Raw genomic sequence first — 24,776 nt, 5'->3', positions numbered from 1 at the left:
CTCTTGTGCCACTGGGGTCTGTGTTACTAAGATTGGAAGGAGATGGCTAAAAATAAATCCTGCTTTAGGTGGGGTGTGGGACTGCAGATGGAGTGTGGGGGTGGAGATCATGAGAGGAACAGGGGGGGGGGGGGGGGACAAGATGCGAAGAAAGAGAGAGGCAGGTTGCGGAGAACGGGAGGGGGGTTGCGGATAAAGATGGAGAGATTTCAGTCAACGGAGGGATGGAAAGATAGGGACGGGGGAGACGAATGGAACCATGTTCATTTTAATTAAGATAAGCTTGAATTTTGTTATTTTTCAGCCTCTTTCCTCCCTGGATATGTGATGAAGTAGTTAGCAATACAGGGATGAGGACTGTGTGTGTTGCCATCCAATAGCGAAGGACTGTGATTGACACAATCTTTTATGTGTTTTGACAAAACAAAAATAAACAGTGCCGCCTCCCCTCTCTGCAACCTCTTTTGCGGTGCCGCAGGATACCGCTGCTTGCAGTCATCCTTTTTATGGCAGTCTAAGAACATGCAGTGCTGAGAGAGTTTAACAACGTAGAAATCGAAATCAATTTGAGCTTCTGTAAAGAGGAATGTTTTTTTTCTGGGGGGAAACCAATTGAGGTTCCTCAATGGAAAAATCTGCAGAGAGTTGAGCTAGAGGTTGACAAACATGTAAGAGAGGACAAGAATAATCAACAGGCTGTGTTATTCTGCCACGCACTGGTCATGACCCTTTACTACCCATTTGAAAATCATTTTTGTAATTACATGCTATTGAGGACCAAGACTGGTTTTATAAAAAAAAAACTGTTCTTAAATAACTAGATTTGACTATTCAAATGGAAATATTAATGCTTGCAAAGCAGCAGTAAATTGGTGTTAATGTTGGAGGTAACGGGTTCAACACAATGGCACAGCATCATGACTGTGTAAAAGTGATTATATATGGCTAAATAGATAGTAAGATCATAGTTTAGTGTGCAAATACATGCAAGAGAGAGGGCCAACCAGACTAAGAATGGAAGTTTTTTAAACTGTAATATACATACACTACTTTTCATGATTTTGAAAGAAATCTTATGCTCACCCAGGCTGCATTTATTTGTTCGAAAGCAGTAATAGCGTTCCTTTGAATTACTTCGATTCCTGCATATAATTTATTCCTGTGTCGGCAAAGCTGAATTTTCAGCAGTCATTACTACAGTCTTCAGTGTCACTTGATCCTTCAGAAATAATGCTAATATGTTGATTTGTATTGATTTGAAACAGACACTTTTTATAACATTATAAATGTATTTACTGTCACTTTTGATTAATATAATGTGACCTCACAGAAAATTTTGCAAAAGAAGAAAAAGAAAAAAAGCAGATCGGAACATAAATACAGTGCTGCCTCACAAATACTATAGTAAAGTGCTATCACCCAAGCTCTAATCATCAAACGCACTTCTGTTGGTCAAAGACGTGTATCCACTGCATTATATAGACAACAGCATTATTAATCCTGCTCTGTCTCTCTCAGCTGGACTGGGAAAGCAACGGCGGTCTGGTGAAGAAACTTCCTGCTATCCGTGAGGACGAGGAGAATGATGAAGAGCAGAACTCCGTGTCAAGAGCCCCACGGTCTCCTCTGCGCCTGACCCGGGGCCTCAACTCCCCACTGCGATCGCCACTCCTCCCCCCTCGCCCCTTCCGCCCTCCATCAGAGCACACGCGACCCGCCACACTCCAGATACCTGTGGTCAGTTTCAGCAGCGCCCCTCCAGAACTCAGCCCCAGGTACACATACACATATCACATTCTCAATGAGCTGTTGCCCTCTGGTGGCTCTCATAAGAACTTTATATATTCATAATTTAGAAGAAGTATCCAGCTACCATGGCAACCAGTTTTGGTGGAATCGCTGCTTGCTCTAGTGATTAGCTCTTCAATTTCACACTAAGAAATCAGAGCTTACCTAAAGCTGCAATTTAGTGAGCTGAAACCAAAGGAATCCATTTTTTATATAGGCATTTTACATGTAGACATTGATATGATCATGCATTTAACCAAACTGCTTAAATCTCTTGCCAGTCCTTGATCTGCTGCACATGAACAACAGTGGATTTCCCCCCCCCCCTAATGTCTCTGCAGGTTTGTGGACGGCATAGAGACAGAAAGCAATTCCAGCTCAACACAAAGGTTTGAGTTCGGTCCCAGCCTACCTCAGAGCGGCCCCCCGTCCCCTTCCCCAGGTACAAACACATCTACAAGACAGAATGCGATTTCTGGAAGGAAATATTGTGAAGTGACACTTCCAAAAATAGACTTATTCTGCAGCTTATTCTAGCCAAGAACCGCCCACTTAGACAGGAAGGGACCATCTGACCAATATGTAAAGTTGGCAACTATTTTTTAACCCTTTTTAACACATCCACAGGGCTGGTACATCTGAAATTGGATATAAACCTCAAAGCAAAGCAGAATATTTTGTTGCACAGGGATATACTATATATCAGCTATTAATTCTTCCTCAGAATCCATTGTAACAGCATGGGAAATTTACAAACAACTTGAATTCTGGTGCACCCTGACTCAGCCCCTGTTTACACCTGGTGTTTTAATTTGTCTATTTTGTCTACTGTCAACCACTTCTGTCCTGATTTCTTCAAGGGGAGGGTCTATGGGCAGGTAAATGTAATGGGTTTTGGACAAATTTGGACAGGTTTTGGCTAATGGACAAAATAAGCTCACAGAATTTACACATACACGTGCCTGCTTTCGTTACTGCTCTGACAGACGCAAGACCACGCCGAACACAGTGAGTGCGTGTTAGAAATCAGGAAAGTTGAGAGAACATTCTCAACATTGCTTGGTATGTTTTTTTTGTCTTCAAACCAAACTTGGGTCTCCAGCCCATAAAGTCTAAATCCCGTCTGGCTAGCACGCTTCCCATAATGTTTTCGCGTTCAGATCAGTTGGATGTCTTTTTTCTTGGCTATTTGAAAAAATTGGATCACATGAGCATATACACTACGAAAGCAATCTGGTCGAATGCGTTTTCTCCTGGAAACCTGTATTTAGCGTCGTCCAATTGTGTTCTGATCGACCAAAACACATCTTAATACCAGGTGTAAACAGGGCCTCAGAGAAATTACACTAGGCCAACCAATCAGATTGCAGCGTGAGATGGTCAGAAAATGGTCCGTGTTACAGTGAACTTTTCTTCATCCATCCAATCCTCTCACCTAAAAATATGCTTAATCACTACAACAAACTCAATATATGAACAAATCTAAACTTCCCCCGTTTTGTGTGCAGTGAACCAGGAGCAGCTAGAGACCAAGCAGAGCATCACCAAACTGAGCGAGGAGGTAATTGAATCAAGCACATTGAATCAAAATAAATCAAATTCTATTCAACATAAATCTAAAACATTTTTAAACAAAAAATGTGTTTAAAATGACTGCAGAGCTAGTAGAGAACAGCTCATTTGAATCAGAGTATTGGTCAGAGACCTGAAGAAGGCCTGAATGATTTATTTTGAGACCGCAGAGAGATACGAAAGACAAGCAACTAGCAAAGCTATAAATAAATTGTTGCGATTGACCAATCAGAATCACACTGTTGTTTAATGTAGTTTATTCTAACTGTTGGGGCATTACTATTGAACTGAACTGATGTGCAGGAACAGCTTTGAATGAAGAACATCCAATCAGATTTTGTAGCCAGAACCATCTCTTCCATAGCTCACATTCCACTGATCTCATTCACAGATGACTAGTCTATCCCAGCAAGTCTCTCAGCTGAGCAAAGAGCTACAGGAAATGACGCGTCTCCTCCGGCCCTTGCTTGTCATTGGATCTCAACCCCTCCTAACAGCCATCAGTCCAACGATACCTCCGTCTCCCAGCAGTAGCAGTGGTCCAACAATATCCACACCACCATCTCTTTCGCCCACAGCCCCACTGTCTGCACAACTCAGGGCTACATGCTTACTATTGGACAGCGCAGAAACTGGAAGCATTGGCTTGCCCAGCTGCCTCATACCCACCAGCCCACCTCAGAGACACCAAGTACACGCTCAGGTGTTTCCAGCAGGCTGTTTGAGGGGACCTTCCCTGCCAGTTCTCCTTTCTCCAGTGACAGCCCAAACGGAGGGGCCAGGCGGCCAGGTAGCTCCGACCCAGCCACCGCAGACCAGTCACCCCTCATCTCCATCTCTAACCTTTTCTTCCTCGCTTCCTTCTTTCCACTCCCATTCTACTTCCTGCTCTCCCTGCCAGGGGCCTCACCGACCTGCCAGTCACAGCAGAGGTTTGCTGCCTAGACCCCCCTCACAGGACACCCCACCTCCACCACCCTCTCATTGCTCGGCACCATCCTCGATCAATAACTCCCCTGGTGACCACAGGCTGGGGATCAACCCATTTCCCTCGTCCCCTTCCTCTGCTGACACCGCTCCTCGGATTCAGCAACGGTCATGCACTCCTCCTTCTTGTCCACACACCTCTCCTCCTTGTCCACACACATCCCCACCCTTGCTCTGCTCCCTGGACTCCCTGCCAGAAACCCAGGCCTCTTTCGGCACTTCCTGGTCCCCGCAGAACCCCAGGTCGGGACCTCCTCAGTTAGAGTTTGAGATGCAAGAGTGGGCAGCAGGAGGGAGGCCTACCACAGAGCATATCAGCTTCATAGATGAAGAGGGACCGCCACTGTGAGTGACTGAAAGATGAATACTACAACTAGTTGACTTCGCAAATAATGGAGGGATGAAGTGGGCCAACAGCAATTACCCCAACACACCTACATTCTGAATAACAGACAACACTGATTGCTGTTTCTACAGGATGACACTCGTAATTGGACACATTGTGGATCTGTTCCGAACCCTAGTGAGCTGCCTAGCTAGACCGCATTTTTAGCCATCATATGCATGACACTTACACCTTTTCCAAATAGTAGACAGCTAAAATGATGTGGTCTTGTAAGGATTTAAGTCTAAGTCACCATTGCATTTATGCATCATGGATAAGATATCTCAGAATGCATTGTGAATCAGTAAAAAAAAGTTTCATCCAGGATTGTCCCAATTGTTACATAAAACAAAACCACACAAGAATGCTACCAATGAAAAATGTCAGAATACAGTGAGGCTGCTCACTATGATTTGAAACGGCACCTCAGTACTTGATACCAGCCAGTCACTCTCCTCTGAGCACAAAATGAAGTTTCTCTTCTAAAGGCTTTATAGGGCCTTCACAGGCACCATAGTCATCACAGAGCATGGTGATCCAAACTGCGAGGATCCCGCTGCGGTCATTTAATATAACATAAGTGAAAGTGCACTGACAAACTTGCATGTCTGTGCACTAATCATGCACAGAATACAGGAATTGTCAGGTGGTGTTTCTTATCTCTGTATTACCAAAATAATGTTTTTACTCTAAGAATTTCCCACCTTATGAAACAAGTTTATATTTAAATTTTTAGACTTGGTATATGAATGAAGCTGTCATATTAGCACCATAATAATTCATTTGTTTCCTCCAGGCTGTCTTAGGCCAGTTAACACATTCACTAGCCAGAACCATGAGTTGCATATTTAGTCAGAATGAAGACCTTGGGAAATGCCTTTCCTCCACTTCAGAAAAGTTTGGTCAGTTTATAGATTTCTTCATTATATTCAGTCAAAACGAGTATGATTTAGAGTAAGCAGAAAGTGTAATACTTCGCTCACACGCACATATATACAACCAGTGTCTAAAATTATGTGGTAATTGATTCATGCTATAAATATTTTTTTACCAGCCACGAAACTATATTATTTATATATATATATATATATATATATATATATATGTATATATATATATTATACATATATATATATATATAATTCTCTATCACAATGGATTTATTTAGCCATTTGTCCCTTGAATAGTTGGAGCAATTAGCGCAGGACATTATGTGTTCACAGCATCACAATTAAGCCAAACTCTCGTGAAACGCCACCCATCCCCAAGAAAAAGAAGAAGGAAAAAAACATTGCCTTTCTTGTTTCATTTCAGTGGTATAAATGTCACAAGTGTGCCACCTCATTTCTGGAGCTATGACAATAAAAACTAAATAAAAAACATTTTTGATGGTATATTTCCCGTTTAGTTAAAAGTTCAATTTCTCACTTGCAGTTGTTAAAAAAAAAAATCAGTCTTGCATTGTAATTTAATCATGTATATGTTAAAATTGCTAAAATAATTTGTGGCGAACAGGACGGGGTCGAGGGACGTGAGAGAACGGCGCGAGGCCGGTGGCGTGATTAATAATGAACGACACCTGTGAGACACACCGGTCTCGTATCTCTCACGTCCCTCGACCTCGTCCTGTTCGCCACAGAATTACCAGCCATCTGGTCATTTCATTTACTTGCCGAAGCCAGTTTACTTACATTTGCACTTGGCAAGTGTTCATTTATGACCCAGTGACCAACCATGGATGACATGCAAAGCATTGTAGCATGTAATAGCCTAACAAGTCATGTTCTATTGCCCAAGTTACTCCAATCTCCTTTAAACAAGACAATAATCTCAATACCACAAGCAGATCAAAAAGGTGAAACTGCGTCATTGTAAAATGCGAAACAGTAATTATATTTAGCGGTCAGACTATGACAGGGGATGGCATGCCATATGCTGGGCAGCCCATGCAGGGTCCCGAGAGCTTGGCATGACACCTAATGAACTGAAATAAACACATACACTCAGCTTTAGCCATCCTGCCAGCGTGCCTTCTCATAATATATATATGAAAAGAAATCTTATATCGCTCCCCATTTTTTAGTGTTCACAATATTTCTCAAAAGCTTTTGGTCGTGTATCAGTAAAAAGCACTGCACTTTTATTTCACTGATCTATTTATTTAATGATTTGATGTATGTATGTATTTATCTACCTGCTATCCTGAGAAGAACAGACTCCCGTGAGGAACCTCACAGATGATTCTTGCAGCTGGTGGCCATGGAAGCAGAAACACCTCGTACTCTATTAGTTTCTCACCACCATGTGATTCTGGATTTCAGTAATGATCACCTCACCATCTCTGATGACCAGCAACAGACTGGCTTAAACCGAGCCAGTGTTATTTCTTTCCACTAGTTGCTGTATATTTTGCCACATATCCTGGAAGCAGATGGACATCATCTCGTTTTTATCAGTTTGCTGGTGCAACAGTGCGCGCCACACTAACGTGTACTTGCTTGAATAGAGAAGGGTCACGTTGTTTATAAGACAATAGAATACTTTGGTTTCTATTTTCTGTACTTGGGTCAGGGGGTCTGAATATGGATAGTAGGAGCTTTGATGAACTTTGGGGTCTGGGGTTTCCTGCATGTCCAATTCATTTGCATGAGGAATGTGCCTGCATATATGGGGGGAGGGGACGGGCTGCACGCCCAAGGCAAACAGGGGTCCAGATGTATTTTATTAACTGTAACAAGCTTTACAAGAGACACTTACCAGGATAATAAAACAAAAAGTGATGTTTTATAAGAATGAAGACTTCTGTGCTCCTTTAAAAACCACTTTCTTAAAGTAATTCACAAAATTAAATTAAATACTCGAGTAATAATATCTGAAAATGATTTCAAATCAACCAATGAGTGACTTTGGTTTGTTACTTGAAGTTAGAGATTTTTTAATTAAAATTTTCTCCTACATTTTTAGGCAGGGAAAGTAGATGACAGGACTTTCTTTTAAAGAAAATAAGGGACGCAGTCAGGATTCAAACCGGTTTTCCCCACATGAGTACCAAGGTCCAACATTTCTGAAGCATGTGATAACTACTAGGCCTCATCTTCTGTGCTAAAAAGCCCTTCCCAACCCCGGAAAAAACACACAAACTAGTAAACTGCTCCATGGCAGAGGCCTGCATATATTTGAGTGGACACATTCACTATAGAGCTTCAAAAAGAAGGAGTTATGAGGAGACTGATTTGCGTGAAGATTGAGGGAGTGAAAATGAGAAAACGAAGAAACTGTCAAAAGAGCAAACAAAGTTTCACCTTCTATTTGGGGTTGGATGATTTCTACGAAATGTCTTGGTATATGACCTAACATGCTGCCTCTCCAGATATACCCACATTAGCCTATATTACAGAGAGGAAAATACAAAGGGAAAAAACAACCTGAAAGGGTAAATTAAAAATCCAAAAAATATATTTATATATTTATATTTATATATATTTACGAGGTATGTATCCACAAAAAAAGAACAAAAACAAGCAGTCTTTTTTAACTTTGTGTCAAAGTCCCAATTAAAATAATAATAATAATTATTGTTAGAATAATATCATCAATAGTAAATCAGCAAACCAAAATGAGGAGACTAAGATCCTATAAGCGTAGCACTGAGAGGTCAGTCAGCTTTCTCCAAAGGGAGTCCAAAGCATCAAAGCCTCAATCCACTAGGTGGAGCTGCAACACACTTTGAGGAACTTTTTCCTTCACATGAAGTCCAAAAAAAAAAAAAAAAAAACTAGTTCCAAGAGTTCAGCAGAAAACATAAGCCCAAAATGTGCTGTGGCCCCCTGGCAACCGTGCCTCCGCTTTACAAAGCTGTTCGGGGGCTCCACAACAAAAGGTGTCTTGTGCAACAACAACAAAAAAGGAGGAGCAAAAAAAAAAAAAACCTCAAATCTAAAAGAAAAACACAGGAGATGTGATCCTCCTAGAGATTGTTAGTGAGGCCGTAGCGCGCCTTCCTTCGAGGTCATGCCAGATACTGCTGCATCGCTGTTTTTGCCCTGAGAGAAAGAGGGAAATGTGAACAGTCACATCATTACTGTGGCAACAGATGACCAGAACAACCACCAAAATGCCAGTCTGTCCATCACCTGTCACAGAGGTTGGGATCTGATGCCTGGGTGAGTTTGTGTAAGATATCAACAAAGCCCATCTCCCTTAGCTTATCTTGTCTCTCTTGCGAGCCTGGAGGAAGTAGAAAAACAGAAACTTGTATTGTTGACAATACACAAAGAATCCTATTAACTCAAGGTTACACCATCAGATATGAATAAACAACACCAAGTGAACTACAAACTGCACTGCTGTTGGACAATAATAACAATAATAAAATAATAAAAACCTCTAAACAGGAAATATTTAGGACAAAGTTAACGTTGAGATTTAATTAAATTTAACATAAATATTTTGATGTTACATTTTATTGTGCTTTCTTTCTTTAGGAGCTTGAATGCATTAACATTGAATTTGAAAAAATATTTAGATGCAAATTTAAAAATATGATGTTAAATCATGTTTTAAAACCCACAAATTAATGTGATTAATGTTTTAATTAATTGACAGCCCTAATTGCATTTTTAAATCCTGTTGTGCATGTTATTTATACCGCAAATTCAGACAACAGTTATACTGTGCAACCGTTTGTAATTTTAATGACAAAACTCGGAAATCTGATTCTTCAAAACCTCCACAAACCATGCGTCATGAGCTCCTCACCATCCTCCTCATTCCAGATGAGGTTAGAGATGCAGAAGGTTGCAGCCAGCTGCAGTTTCACATTGGAGTGACCCTGAATCATAGAGAAGAGAAGCAAAACAGTGATCTAGCAGGAGAAAGAAAAGAAGGGCCAGGAGAAAAGGACAGTGACAAGAGGGGAAACCAACAACAGTACAAGGAGACTAAGGCAAGCAATTAGAAACAAAAAATGCTAGAGAACAGAAAAACTAGAGTGACAAAGAAGCATTGAAAACAAAGACCACGACTGAGAAACCAGATGAGCTAATGACAATACACTGACCATGTAATATTTAATTTTTTGGAGCATGTCGTCATTGGTCATAATGAGTTCCTTGGCAGTGTTTCCGTCAGCAATGTTGGCCAATATGCACAATGTCTGCAAAAGATGCCAAAGGCATTGTTAAGCATCAACTTTGGAGACTTAATCATCACCTTTAGACTTCTTGATCTACAAATCAAGGCTCCTAAACAAAAGAGAATTTTATTTTATAATAAGAAAAAAGAAAAATCATATTAGGTCATTAATAGCACCATTCATACCTGTATGAATAATGATTAAGGTTGAGTGATACGGGTAAAAACAAAATCAAGATATCTCAAGAAACACTTATCAATGTTGAAAACAGTTGCGATGCCTAATATTTTTGTGGAAAGAAACCATGATAAAGTACAAATAAACAGCACTTATTTGAAATAGAAATATTTTGTGACATTATCAATGTCTTTACTGCTAATTTTGACCAATTTAATGCATCCTTGCTGAATAAAAGTACCGGTACTCATTACAAAACTAAATAAAAGAGCGGTAGTGTATATGTAACATTATATATTAATGTGTTAATAAACAGCAATATGTATCTGAAAACAATAAAACATTTAAATTTCAGAATTGATGTATGCGTCACAAGATGGCATATTTAATTAATTTTATGCACCACAGTATATCACACTCAAACCCTGTGCACAGCCAACAACAATAAACAAAAACAAGTACCTGATAAAAGAGCTAAAGACTTTTAATATGGTATTTAAGATATGAATTGCTTTACATTTTGAAAAGTGAATTGAAGATTAAACCAGGATTAGGCCTTAGTTAAATTAGGACATTTAAGTAGCTTTTCAGAGAATTACAAACATGCGCACATATATTCAAACGCACATACCTATAGAATTAATTCTTGATGCGCACGTGAGCGCCATCAGCGTTTCTCACAGGTTCGCGTTTAAAGTCTGTGTAGAGAGAACGGTGTCGTCTTAGCGGCCCCTAATTTAATAACAAATTATCCTTTCGACGGAAGTGAAACTTTAGCTGGAAAATAACATTATTCAAGAACCGCTATAAAGCCAAAACAATCTGTTACCTTAAATGATACGTTTATCTCTGTAAAGCAGCTTTGAAACAATCTACATTGTTAAAAGCATTATATAAATGAAGATGACTTGACTTGACTAGCTTTTATAAACGTGCCTTGCTCAAATATTACTGGTCTGCATCTTGAGACAAAACAATGGGACTGACATTTTTTTTTTTCAGTTAAAACAGCTCAAACATGCATTTTAATCTGAGACTAAACCTAAACCTTGTCTATGAAACCAGGGGTAAGGATTTATTGAAGACACCCGGAATAAACAAACCTTAACTTGTATAAAACCAAAAACATCTCTTTAACAACACCAGGAATATAATACTTGCTTGAGAAGACTTACTAGTCTTATTCTGCAAGACTCAGCGAGCACATTGTCATCTTATTGTCTAATCTCGCTTATCTTAAGCGGTTCACACTGTACGATTTTGGCCGTCTGAGGGAAATTTCGTGAATCCTAAAAGATTCCTCGGATCTTTAGTTCACCAAAAGCTGATTAATGACCATTGCGATCAAATTTGACCTCAAGACGAAATTCTGGCAGTGTCAGAAGATTTGACGCTCAGCCCTGTAGTGACTTCTCCTACAACAACAATCAAATCAAAAACCAATAGGGGCACCAAACCTGATGACGCAATAGTGAGACAACAACAAACCGCCACTTAATCCACACACACCGGCTTAGTTTTTTTTCCAGTTTCCTTTCAATAGAAGTCATGATCAAAATAAACACAGATTGTTTTTGTTTGCTAGCCACCATTTCGATCCCGCATATAATGTAGTTCACGTCACTGAACGTGTCAAAACTCCAGACAAGTCTTCTAGCATGTGAACGTTTTTTAACACATCTTAATGACAACTGAGATCCCACAGTGTGACATGGCTTACAGCGGGGATCATGTTCGTACAGTCTGACAAGCAACAGTCTTAAAGGACTATTATAAAACGTACAGTGTGCACCCAGCTTTAGTGTGTTTGTGTAGCTCACCTGCTCTTTGACCTCTATGCTGTGTTCTCCCTCCAAGATAAGTGTGACCGCTTGCATTATCTGCTTCCCATGTGAGCTCATGATCTGGTCTATATGCTACCAAAGACAGGGAAAGACAATTAGTGTGTGCACGTGTGTGTGTGTTACAGAAAGCCCATAATCTTGTTAGACCCAGAGAACATATCAGACCAAGTATGCATATTTATATATATATATGAGTGTTACCGGCCGGGTGGAGAGCAGGTTTCGAAGCAGCCCCAATGTTTTCATGAGCACATTGGCATCAGGATCAGACAGGAGTCTAAAGAGCTGTTCTGTGCCCAGAGCTCGAACTATCTCCACCTTCACTTTCTGATCTGCCTGGAAGGCCATATTCTGCACAAACACGCATTACAGTTACTGATGACATCGAGTGTTTTCATACAGAAGCTTTGGTGAGGACCGAAGTCAGCTGGTCTTACCATGAGAGCCCAGATGCCGTTGACCCTCAGAGCTGGACTGTCACTTTGTGTCAGGCTGCATAGTAACTCAATAACCCCAGACTCTAAGATAGGCTGAGAACAAACACATACACAGTCACACTCAAAGCCCAGTGGCACTTTGAATAATCCTCTCATTCTATTCAATGAAAAAATGATACTTTTAAATTACGACGAAGTAACTCAATAGTATAAGCAACAATGTTGTTCTACTTCATGCTGATAATTCTCTTAATGTAGAAAATGTGAGTGATTAATCAAACAAATAAAGGCATATATTATTACCGGTATAGTGATAATACTGTAAAATAGAGCATTTAGTAATAATAATAATAATTTTATTTTAAAGAAATGTACAATACTCATGGCTGTCTTAATTTGTTTGCCTTCAAACATTAAATCATAGAACTTTTATTAGTGAAGAGATCTTAAAGCTTCTCTTTGGTTGACAACAGTTTTATAAATGATTCTCGTGGACCCTTTTCACATTCCCTGGGTTCTCAGAAGCGGAAGTCATCATAGTTGGGTAAACTTCTATAGCGGTGAATGAGATAAAAGCAAATAAAAAATGTTGTATTCCCATTTGCTCTAAAAGCAAAAATATTCATGATAGTTCCCATGACTTTCTAAAAGAGGGTCAGAAGAGATAAAGATGTCAAATTTCCATCACTCCCTCGTATTAGAAACACTCTTGCAGCAATTAAAAAAATAATTGATTTACTGCCAATGTAATAACACCAATTATTAGTGTTATAATAGCGTTATAAATATATATGAAAATGAAAATATGAATAACTTTATTGGATTTGCAATGCTGATAACTGCGCTTCACCGCAGTCTGTGAAAAGGGTCCATATTACAAATTTAGGAAGATGGTTGGCGCATTGCACTTTCAAGCACATATTAAAAGTGATCCAAACCACCCCCAAAATATTATTATTTATAATAAAGATTTTAAATAAATAAATAAAAAACTACAACAAATCTACACAGATCACACAAATGACCTATTTTGGATCCAAAAACAATTTTTTTCTGGATTGCTAACAAGTGTGCTCAGCAAGCAACGGTTTAGCAAGCAAAACTAATAAATGCTCAGCCCAACAGTGTGTGTGTACTTTACCTCTTTGCTGGGTGAAAACTCCAGCAGTAAGTTGCATAGTGTTGAAGAAGCCATGACCAGCACCTCGTCTGGTGCGTTCTGTAATAACTACCCTCAAAAACAAATGAGCATTCAGTTAGGGTTTGATTAGCGTTCAGTAATTACTTAACATCATATGAATACCATACCTTCATTAGTGGCTTCCATACTGCATGGTCGTGGAAACTCGTCCTTAGCTGTTGTACAGATCGTGATAAACTGTGCAGACATCTAGAAAAAAAATTAATGAAATCAGTTGAAACTGAAAGAGCGTCTAAAACCTATTTTCTTTGTTTTATTCTTTGAATTCTTTATATATTCAGTTGTTGTGCCCTTACAAACAAACATTTCACATTTGAACAACTGTTCAAAAGTTTGGGGTCTGTAATAATTTTAAGTCTCTTATGCTCACCAAAGCTGCATTTATTTGAAAATTCCAGTAAGAACAGTAATATGATGAAATTTTATAACAAATTAAAATAACTGTTTTCTATTTTAATAGATTTTAAAATGTAATTTATTACAAAGATGAATTTTCAGCATCATTACTCCAGTCTTCAGTCACATGATCCTTTAGAAATCAATGTTAAAAACAGTAGTGTTGCTAAATATATTTGAGTCAAACATGATACATTATACAAGTTCATCTTACTGACCCCAAACTTATGAATGGTAGCTTTTGTTTTTTGATAGACAACAATTAAGAGAAAAGGTGTGTCATACCTGACTGCTGCTAACCGTACTTTGATACTAGATTCTGATAGGCCGCTAACGATCCTGTCCATCATGTTTTCTGTCTCTGTAATCTGTAGTGGGAAATGTATGTAAATTAATGGGGAAATTAAATATAATCATTTTGGTAATACATCCATGACGAGAAACCCCCATGGTTTCTCACTTTTTTCCTGATGTCCTCGTCATTGGAACCCAGTGAAGCATAGAGTTTAAAAGCTGCTTGTCGGAGCTCATGTGCATGTTTCAAGTCATGGTCCAACTACAGGAAGACAGACGATCAGTTAAACTATTGGAAATCTCCATACTTAGCTTTATATAAAAACAACAGAAGTCTCTGGTAAAGCTTATTAAATGTGTGTAAATGTATATGTGTGTGCGTGAATTTACCCTCTTAATATCAGTGATGGCACTGACGGAGCTCGGGTATTTAAAGTAGTCAGCCAACATGGACACGAGGTGGTCAGTGACGCTGGCAATCCGCTGTAGTTCTATGTCCGGCTCCATCAGGTAGGCCAGTGTCTCGGCCCCCTCCACCCTCTCCTCCAGTAACCGCTCTTTACTGCACATCCGGACCAGGCAAGGCAAAGTCTGTCCACCCACACAACAAGTTACTATGCACTCTCAATGGTTACACTTCTGCATTCATCACATAAATATGGATGTTTTTTCAGGAGGTACCTTTAGTACAACACAGCCGTCGTCTGTACTGATGGCTCCTGCTCGACACATGTATGTTAAACTGAGAGAGAAAGAGTGCGAGTGTGTACAAGCTGAGGGGATTACACATGCATTTTCACAAATAACCTGCAGGGTGAGATTTACTTACCATTTTGCGGCTGTAAGCTGCATTTCGATGGGTTTGTCCCTTTGCATCATTCTAACAAAAACCTGAGAGAGCTGCTCACCATCTACAAGCACTGAGAAACATACAACAAATTCATATGATTTTTAACAGGCTGAAGTATTATTGATTTTTTTCTGTAGACATACAGGAAACCTAAATAAAGCTCTGGAGGAAACATAATCACAACATCTGATTCAAAGAAAATAGGAGCATTGCAAATAATGTCATATCAGTCTTTTTCATGTATTGATGATGTTTTTCAGGCTCTAACACTACACTATTAACTAAAGGCAAGCTCACACTACAGGGTCTAAATTGCTGTGGAGCTTACACTACACAAGATTTCTCATCTGTTGATGTCTTGTCATAGTAGCACGCACAACACTGACGAATTGCACATACTACAAGACATTTGGTCAAGAGGCAGTCTCGACCAACAGCGGGGAAAAAAACAAAAAACGAATTCAGCCTCACCATTCACCAGTGTCATGGAGACCTGAGCGTTCTCATAGGCCAAGACTGAGAAACACTTTAACGCCTGCATCCGTACCTGCGGAGCGAGTAAAACATGATTAATTTGTAAACCACAGTTTGTCTGAATATTCGATTCTGATGGTGGAAGGTGTGCAATAAAACAGGTACAGGTAGTTCCAAGTCAGTTTAATCACTGTTCTGTAATTAATGCGCTGCTTTCATTGAAGCACACACAGAGATCGGAGATTGCATAGCGCAAACACAGAAATAGGAGCACAGAAACTTGTCAAAGCTTCCCCGCAACTTTTATTAATAAACAAACTTTGCTACTGAATCATTATATTATAATAGTCAGCAAAAAGTTTTTTTTGAAGCAATTAAACTCACAGCTTCATTGCTAGTAGAGAAAAGATGCACGGATGCATGTAATTTACACACACATCATTCTCTTTCTCTCTCAAGAGGCTAATTCATTCAAATAAATGTTATAATTCAATTAATTAAATGTAACTTTATTGCACTACTTTATCTCTGTGTCTGATTTAAAGAGGACAAAATGCTAGATCTAACAAGTGGTAGCTGATGAAAATAACCATAATTTTAACCCTTCCAGTCAAATTTAGCACTGCTAACATCAATGACACCTTTAACTTGTCAATGCTGGCAAATGACAATAGTATAAGCAGGATAATCCACAGCTAGCTGTACATTAAACGATTTGAATGTACTCCGAAGTAGGGTTGTAACGGTATACCGGTATGGCGGTTTATCACGATATTGACATGTACGATTATCATATCGTGAATATTTGCTTATTACCGGTTTTGGAAAAATAAATAAACCAGATCTCACATGCGCGCAACTTCTTTCCACTTGACTGCTTAGACTCCACATGTGCAGCGGAGACAATGTCTGAGACAGCGGCTGGATATTCTAATCTCTAACCCCGCTGACAAATAAGTTAAAATCTGCACTGTGGGAATACTTTGGGTATCCGAAAAACGAACGCGCAACGCAGGGTTTTCCTTGAAGATGGATATCCAGTTGTGTCCAGAAATGTTGACAAAGAATGGCTGTTAAAGGAGGGAATGCGTCGAACATGTTCTCCAATATTCGCGAACACCATCCCTCCCTGCAGATAAAGTTCCATTTATAACTTAAGGCCGTATTATTTCCGTGTTGCTGAGGGAATTTACAAAATAACGCAGATGTCACGTAAAATGCGCGATTTGATTGATGGATGAATACATCTAAAATATAGCTGTGCAATAAATCAAATCGCTATATGAGCGTGTCGATTAATATACAGCGCAAATTTTTTTATATACTATAAACCTGCTTGTTCTGTGTCATACAGTAAATATATACACTAGATGTCGCAGTGGCTATATATCTGTATATATCTATGGTTCTGTTTAATAAACCATATGTTCAACCAAAAAACCCTATCTGGTTTCATTCATTTAAGAGTCATTGTAGCTGATGATGATTATAATAATTATTATTACCGTATACCGTGATATTTTCAGAGACAATTATCATACCGTGAAAATCTCATACCGTTACAACCCTACTCCGAAGGCAACCACCCTCTGGTTTGTGCCAGGCGGTTCTTTGCCTCTACATCATGCATTAACATCGTTTAGTGCACAGCTAGCCATGAATTGTCCCTTATGAATACACCAACATGCATACAAAATACAATAACAACTGGAAAAGCTATTCTGTTCCTTTTTGTACCTTATAGGATGGAGAGATGAGCAGTGGAGCAATGTTCTGGATGGCACCATGGTTGAACAACACTGTCTGATGTTCTGGAGTCTGAACACACACACATTCAACATTTTAGGATTTATTTTTGGCAGTAACACTGCAACTACTTTACAGTTTGACGTGTGGCCACAGGTGTGTATTGTATGTGGCTATTCCTATCGCAATTGGAGCGTCTTATAAAGCTGGATATCTTATAAATCTGAATAAATGCATATTTACTGTGTGATGCCGAGTTGTGTGTTACCTTGCAGCAGTGGGCGAATATTTGCGTGATGTATTCCTGTGTGTGCTGTGACCGACTCAGCAAGGACATGAGGTGGGGGATCACAGTAGGGTCCTGATGCAAATAAAAACATGTGGATCACACTTCTGTTTATGCACGTGCATATGTCATTTCAGAATGGGACACATGCGAGTCGTAGTCGTCTTACTGTGTAGAGCAGCTGCACTGGTGTGACTGGACTGATGAAAACGGTTCTTAAACAGCGCAGACATGCCTCAATGAAGATCAGATCAGAACACAAGAGACCTGCAGAAACACAAAACACATGAGCACTTTTCAAATAAAAATATATAGCAGAAATCAGCATGGATTTGTAGAGAGAAAAAGAGAGAGGTGAAAGAGCAAGAACCTTGCAGCAGGGCTGGGATGATGTGACAGTCCACCAGGGACTTGATGTTGTTCTCTGTGCCCATGGCCAGACTGCCTAACACGACCGCACATTCAGTCCTCAGCTCCAGACTGGAGGAGCTCTGCTGGAGAAGATACAGGAGTCTACACACACACAGACACACACACCCTTATCATCATCATCATCATCATCAACAGCATCATCATTAGAGTCAGTGATTAGCATATAAAACATTTTTTTCAAAACAAAACAATTCTTGTTTTTTGGAATGGTGAAAAAGTGCTATTGGTAGAAAATTTGAAGTGAGCGGACCTACCTTGGCACGGCTCCCAGTACAATCAGGTTGGCCTTCTGTTTGTTGTTTCCGATGACTGCATTCTTCATGTCACTGTCAATCCAGAAATGCATAAAACACATACATTTAAATAGCATAACAGAAAAACAGATTCAAATAATTTCTCAATACTTTGACGGTGCTGTTGCTCAGATTAACCACAAACCAGGGAAAAATTTAGGTTGCTGACCTCAAACTTTTAGTTGAAAATGTATATACACTACTGTTCAAAAGTTTAGGGTGAATTAGATTTTTTTTACTTAAAGCTGCAGTCAGCAAGTCTGGCAGATTGAGGAGACTTAATCAAAATGTTGAATGTTTACAAATCTCATGCCCTCCCCCCACTACCACCGAGCCCCTCCCACCGAGTTCGCGAGCTCGTCAGTGCGTGTGAACCTTTACGCTTCGTACAATCCCAACACACATGCGAACTTCAGGTGTATGCATGTGATATTGTAATATGCGCGAGGGGGGAGGGGGATCTGTGGCGTGTGCACGAACAGTGATTGACAGTCAGATCTCACACAGCCCTGCGCTGATTGCAATAGAAGAACCGGGAGCGGTGGATTTTAGCAAAACAAATAACAGGCTCTAGGTGGAGGTAGAAGCGCAGGTTTTTTCTAAAACCAGCTGATTTATGTGTTTCTGTAGGAGCATAGTGTCGGTTTATGAATATGGTTTCGGTTAAAAGTGTCGGTTTAAAATTTGTTATATTTTAGGGCCAGATTTACTAAACAAGGCAAATTAGCGTGATCGCGCAATTCCCAAAAAAGCACAGATGGGAGTGGAAAGTTCTGAGGCGGTAAATAATGGTGCGCAAATTCTTGCTCGCCATTATTCTTGCATGATTCTTAAATACACTCCTTCCATAGATTTTGCGTCTGAAAGGGAAACTCCTACAAATGCATATGCAATAAAGTCAGCCGCAAAGGCAACTGTGTCCACAACTTTTCAGTGTTAATTTTTAGTACATCCTGACAGTCGTTTTTTAACACCAAAAGAGGGTTTGAGCTGGTGCAAGCTGTTTGTAAATCTGGCCATAAGTCTGCAATAAGGATGCATTAAATTGATCAAAAGTGACAGTAAAGACTTTTACATTGTTACAAAATCATTTTATTTGAAATAAATGTAGTTAAAAATATATATCATGGTTTCCACAAAAACATTGAGAACACAACTGTAATTCAACATTTATATAATAATAAAAAATGTTTCTAATAGAAACAAAAACTGTTTTTAAATTGTAATAAAACAGAACAGTATTGCTATCTTCCTGTATTTTTGATCAAAATGGAATCTTCTTTAGAAATCTAAAGGAATTTCTTTAGAAATTAAACTTCTTTCATTACATTAAAAATTATTACAGACCCCAAAACTACTTAACGGTAGTGTATGAATAAAATGCATATTTTAGTAAGTGTCATAATTTTTTTAACAAGATTTGACCATTTTCCAGCTGATTTGCAGTTCGCTTAAATAGTGTTTCATTGTAAGACATACTTTTTGTAGAAATTTTGACACATATTATGTTTTCTTTCAATTGTTATGGAAACTGCATGTATAATAATTACACAACAATTGGAAATATGTTGTTTAAAACCACTGAAGTAGAGGACACTGATGTTTTTGTTTGACATATCATATACAGTTAGCGTATATTTGAATGATCTGATGATTATAGAGGCTGATAATGATAGAGCAAACAGTAACACCTTCCCAGCAGAGATCTCATGTCTTGTTCAGCTCACTTACAGCATGTACAGATAATGCAGCTGCTTTCAAGTTCTCCTGTGAAGTTTCAACTTAGTATGATCAACGGAATTGCGACACTAAGTGATCTTGGTCCGAATAAAAATGGAGATGAAGTGAAATATCATATTTCTTTTTGCACTAAAATAAAAGGCAATGATAATATGCACATTATCGTGCATTTTATCAATATCGTTCTGCCACCAATAATAATGGGAGGATTCATCACACAAGCCACGCTCTGCTTTATAGGGGAAAAAAATGGTCAAATGAGTGAATATTTTGGCAAGGATTATTGCTAGTGTTTGTCTATATAACTTAAATTGTTTACAAAATGTAACTATAGTCATAATAAACTTATGCAGCGTTTAAGTCATATTGATATTATTTATTTTTAGAGTTGCGTGCACATGATGATAGATGCACATGATGATAGATACAAAGATAAAGCACCAATTACAAACCTAATGTGCATCATTTGCTCTTTATTTTGTTGCATCATCACTAAAAAAGCTTCCTGCTTTTGTCATGAAATGAAAAAGGGAGGGAATTTTTTTCAAATTGCCCAGTTTGGTATTAACTAAAACCATTACAAATAATTTTCGGTCATTTAAATAAACCTTAAATTATCAGTCGATTTAAATTAGAATGAGTAAAATTAGATGAAAAAATTTACATTTCAGTTAGTTGCCAAGGCAACATTTCCAGGAGGAACAGGAACTTCCCAGGAGGGTTTTTGAACACAACATTATTTATGACCAATTAGCTTAATTCGTCTAGCTTAAATCCCCCATAATTCTTTAGCTGACACGCCTCCAAATGAGAAAGCCAGTGCTCCAAGAGAATTATGAATTATTATTAGTGGTGCATCTCTGCACATTCATCAATCAATCAATCAATCAATTTTTATTTATAAAGCGCTTTACAACAACCAAAGTTGATCAAAGCGCTGGACAGAGACAAAAGTACAGACAAAAAAAAGAAAAGACAAATACAATAAAATAAAATACAGAACATCTATCAAATCATTATGCTAATCAGTTGTCCATCAGGTGTCAAAGGCCAATCTAAAGAGATGGTGCTTCAACCTGGTCTTGAACAAGGGCAAGCCCATGATGGAGCGTAATTCCAGGGGCAGAGCGTTCCAGAGTTTTTCAAATCATTTCATTTGAACTTGATGAACAGGGCCAGGCAGCATTAATAACTCATCATATAATATAATAATCATCAGTGTCTTGGTTGATGTTGACTCTGATGGAAGATTTATATCTGTGGAAAAGTGCGGCAATGGCAGTCGAGAAACGTCAAGCTAACAGTAACCAGAGCTTGAGTTAAAAATAAAGATGAAGAGACTCGAGCCACAGCTACCCAGATACACTCACATAACCACACAAGTACAGCACCTCACAACTTCTCGGATGAAACGACAAAAAAACTAAACTTTTTCTCTCTAAGTACTAAAACCAACCTCCTATGATGGCAGCCTCATCTTTAGCACTCAGAAAAGTGAGCATGGTGAACTGTAGCAGAGCAGATCGCAAACACACAGGAATGATATATGGTATACTCACATGACTCCCTGCAGCACGTTCTGTGGGTCAGGGTCGAAAAGCCGGTCAACATAGTGGCGACTCGTGGCTGTGACTTCCTGCATGGCGATAAATGACAGCACAAAGAGGATTCAGCAAACTCATCCCGTCTGAGGCATCACAACACCCTCATTCTCACCCCATAGCCACCTCTCCGGCTCATAGGGTCCACATACATCAGTCTGTTTATCCTTACAGTCACCGGCTGTTGGTGGAAGTCTCTAGAAGGAGAGCAGAGACCTGCTTGCCTCCTCTTCACACACCGCAGCTCTCTCGTATAGAGACGGCAATTTCAGGCCAGAGAAAAGTGGGAATGATGCTCTGTGGGAACGATGGTCACCCCAAACACACCAAAGAATCTATGCAATCAGCTCGCACTGCTATAAATGCCACTTCATGCTCCAAAACATCACATTCTCAGATGAACTTTAGAATTTCACATTGAATATAACCATTGTGTTCAAATCTGAAAAATTCAAATCTGAAATGTATTAGGTCAATTGGATTCAATATTCAATTCACAAAAAAATACACTATGAGATAAAAAATATTTAACATTATGATTATATTACAAAACATATTACAAAAAAAATTATCATGAGAACAGGATGTTTAAACCTTAATTTTTTTCCCCTAAACTGTGAATATTATAAACAATATTGTAACTATAAAAAATAATTAAAAAAACACTTCTTTTGTGTGCTTTCCTATCCTAGTAGAGCATGGCACTAGCAACGCCAAGATAATGGGTTCAATTCCAAGCAAACTGAAAAAAGCATGAACTGATAAATGCATAAATGTAAATACCCTCAGATACCCTCACACAACAAAATTCATCCAAAAATATATAAGCCTATATTTTAGGTCCACACAATTGCCTCTAAAATTAAATATGCAGGACAGGTCAAATCTGCAAAGATCATAATCGTAATATACATTTTGTACAAACATTCCACAACACGTTGATACTTTGCAGGCATTTTTATGACCATAAAAAATTCAGGAAAAAAATTCAAGAAAGACATCATAGGTTAACCAGTATTTCCGACAACTTTAAATTGGCCAAATTGACCTGCAACATAATAGAAAGTGATTCACACTGTATATAACCTGTTATTACACAAATTAATATCAAACAGACTTCAACAAAGCATTTGATAATTTGAGATAATTATTAAATTAAAGTATTACATTACAGTATTAACCAGTCCTAATTTTGTAGCTGTCATTCTAGAGGTCATTACTTAAATAAACAATTAAGTTGCAAATCTTACATAATTAATTTACTTGACATTTACCAAAATCAGATCTCTATGCATTAAAGGCAGAGTATGTAAGTTTCCCCACTAGAGGTTGCTTATTCAAAACAATAACAAAAGCGTAGCTTGTTGACGCTTTGAATGAGTGTGGATTCATGGGAGTTGTCGTCTTCACCTCCACAGCTGATGTATAGCTATCCAATGGGACTCGAGGTAAGTGGAGCAAATGGTAAAGAGAGATTCCATGAAGGAGCTTCGGCTTTAATGTTTGTAGGCCGCTGCCGCTCCTTACGTTTTATGTCTATTATATGATTAAAGTTATGTTCAACATTTGACAGTTCCCTCCTCCTTCCCTGAACATGAACTTTGTTACAGTTATTTTTGATCACTTAAATCACATTCTTTTATTTCATTCTAACGAAATAGCTACAAGTGTTTAATTACTACTCGTACAGGTCACTTTATCTGACGAATTAAAATTATGGGCTAACGCAGCGCTGTTTTACTTGATCAAAACAATATACTAAAAAATAAATACATTTAAGTTATGTTATAACGTCAATCTACTTGTTGCACATTGCAGTAAGCTAAGACACGGGCCGTTACACTGGTTAAAATGGCTGATTTCTCTGGGTTTAAACATTGTTGGAAAGGGAACATTTGGGATAATGTAGATTCAACAAGTCAACAAAATATAGAATATTGTTGTAGTGGTTTTTGGACATTTTAATCCAAAAATCTTACAATCTTTAATATACTAACACAGTGGTTCTCATCTAGGCTTATCACACCTGATTCAACTCATGAGCTCATTAGTAGAGACTACAAGACCTGAAATGAGTGTGTCAGATATAGGGAGACATACAAAATGTGCAGGGCTGGTGGTACACCAGGACAGGTTTGAGAACCACTGTACTAAACAGAGACAAGGTTTAAAGAAGCACAGCTACAAATACATAAATATTATGAGGCACATGAGATCATAAATTATAATTTAGATCTTTAAAAATGTGCATAGCATCTTTAAACCTTAGTCCTTATGTTCAGTTTGGGGTCTGAAAGACATCAAGCCCCCTTTACACTTCAAAACAGATATTATCATAATGATAATAAAGAAAGCTTAATGCTAATAAAAATAAATACTTTTGTTTGGGGTCTCAGAGACTTCAGGTGTAAAACATGAATAAATGCAATACATTTGATGTTTAAATGCGACTTCTGAAAAGAAACAGTGTGTATATTAACAGTTAACTTTATAATATAACAAAGGGTTGAAGCTTTATCAATATCACACAACTGGTTTTGATTAGATCAGAAGAACACATTACCATTCAAAGTATCAATTTAAATACAGGGGCAGATGAGATTGGTTATTATCCAGTAACATGCTATACATCACATAACCAGTGTATTAACACCTAATACTGTACTTGGGTACCACCACAGTGAGGCTAGATCAACATGTGTCAAAACATAGAGTACAGAACTACTGGGCTGTCAAAAGGGGGGCGTTACCACCATATTTGCCCATCAGATCATCATTTAACCACTATATCATAGAATATAAAGCAGGTTTGTTTTTGTTTTTGAAGCCCCAGCTCTAAATATAGACCGAAAACTAAATATAACTTTGATTTGACAGCTCTGAGCACATCCAGATCTGCTGTTAGCCACATAAACACACAAGCAGTTATTTAAAAAACACACAGTTTAATTTAAGAGCACTCTCTAAAGTATATCTAATGTGTCTAGTGTATTTCTGAGAGATCCTGAAGTGAAAACGTGAGGTTTCAATTGGTATAATCAAAGAGACTCACGGATAACACGCTGATGCGTAAAGGGGCCTCCAGCAGGCACGCCATCATTCACTCAGCGGAACATCCACAGCGGCACTTTCCACACAA

General features: G+C 38.6%; 2 protein-coding genes across 6 annotated transcripts in view; one reads left to right on the top strand and one right to left on the bottom strand.

Annotated features, from left to right (window-relative positions):
• Positions 1 to 5,810, top strand: part of kcnh3 (potassium voltage-gated channel, subfamily H (eag-related), member 3) — a 109,676-nt gene extending 103,866 nt beyond the window's left edge. Inside the window, exons 12-15 of the mRNA XM_079617447.1 lie at positions 1,519 to 1,775; positions 2,130 to 2,230; positions 3,297 to 3,349; positions 3,752 to 5,810. Coding sequence (XP_079473573.1) covers positions 1,519 to 1,775; positions 2,130 to 2,230; positions 3,297 to 3,349; positions 3,752 to 4,696 — 1,356 coding nt within the window. The 3' untranslated portion in view covers positions 4,697 to 5,810. The remainder of the gene's footprint in view (positions 1 to 1,518; positions 1,776 to 2,129; positions 2,231 to 3,296; positions 3,350 to 3,751) is intronic.
• A 2,397-nt stretch (positions 5,811 to 8,207) lies between these two features.
• armc8 (armadillo repeat containing 8) lies at positions 8,208 to 24,774 on the bottom strand. Of its 5 annotated transcripts, XM_079618314.1 has the most exons (23): positions 24,690 to 24,763; positions 21,810 to 21,934; positions 21,596 to 21,672; positions 18,258 to 18,329; positions 17,942 to 18,084; positions 17,741 to 17,838; positions 17,554 to 17,646; positions 17,277 to 17,357; positions 15,537 to 15,612; positions 15,045 to 15,135; positions 14,897 to 14,957; positions 14,606 to 14,806; positions 14,382 to 14,477; positions 14,207 to 14,289; positions 13,633 to 13,714; positions 13,466 to 13,552; positions 12,325 to 12,417; positions 12,089 to 12,238; positions 11,864 to 11,959; positions 9,792 to 9,887; positions 9,470 to 9,563; positions 8,866 to 8,959; positions 8,208 to 8,775 (listed from the first exon to the last, which is right to left on the bottom strand). In XM_079618314.1, exons 4-23 carry the CDS (start codon positions 18,323 to 18,325, stop codon positions 8,742 to 8,744), a joined length of 1,917 nt encoding a protein of 638 aa, XP_079474440.1. In that variant the 5' UTR covers positions 18,326 to 18,329; positions 21,596 to 21,672; positions 21,810 to 21,934; positions 24,690 to 24,763; the 3' UTR covers positions 8,208 to 8,741. The 5 variants fall into 5 exon arrangements, with proteins under 5 accessions (XP_079474440.1, XP_079474436.1, XP_079474437.1 ...); XM_079618310.1 differs by lacking the exon at positions 21,810 to 21,934 and having other exon boundaries at positions 24,690 to 24,774; XM_079618311.1 differs by lacking the exon at positions 21,810 to 21,934 and having other exon boundaries at positions 9,491 to 9,563; positions 24,690 to 24,755.
• Positions 24,775 to 24,776: the final 2 nt, after the last annotated feature.

This window comes from Phoxinus phoxinus (genome assembly GCF_949152265.1).
Source record: "Phoxinus phoxinus genome assembly, chromosome: 7".
Lineage (NCBI taxonomy): Eukaryota > Metazoa > Chordata > Actinopteri > Cypriniformes > Leuciscidae > Phoxinus > Phoxinus phoxinus.
Note: the sequence above shows the minus strand (reverse complement) of the source record. Positions and strands in the feature narration are given on the sequence as shown.

What these genes read in the sequence shown, in the direction of transcription:
- armc8 (XM_079618310.1), bottom strand. Translation starts at nt 24,737, where the DNA reads ATGATGGCGTGCCTGCTGGAGGCCCCTTTACGCATCAGCGTGTTATCC. An exon ending in TACGCATCAGCGTGTTATCC is followed by an intron (nt 21,673 to 24,689) that starts GTGAGTCTCTTT and finishes ATCGCCATGCAG; the next exon opens with GAAGTCACAGCCACGAGTCG. An exon ending in AACGTGCTGCAGGGAGTCAT is followed by an intron (nt 18,330 to 21,595) that starts GTGAGTATACCA and finishes CTGGATTGACAG; the next exon opens with TGACATGAAGAATGCAGTCA.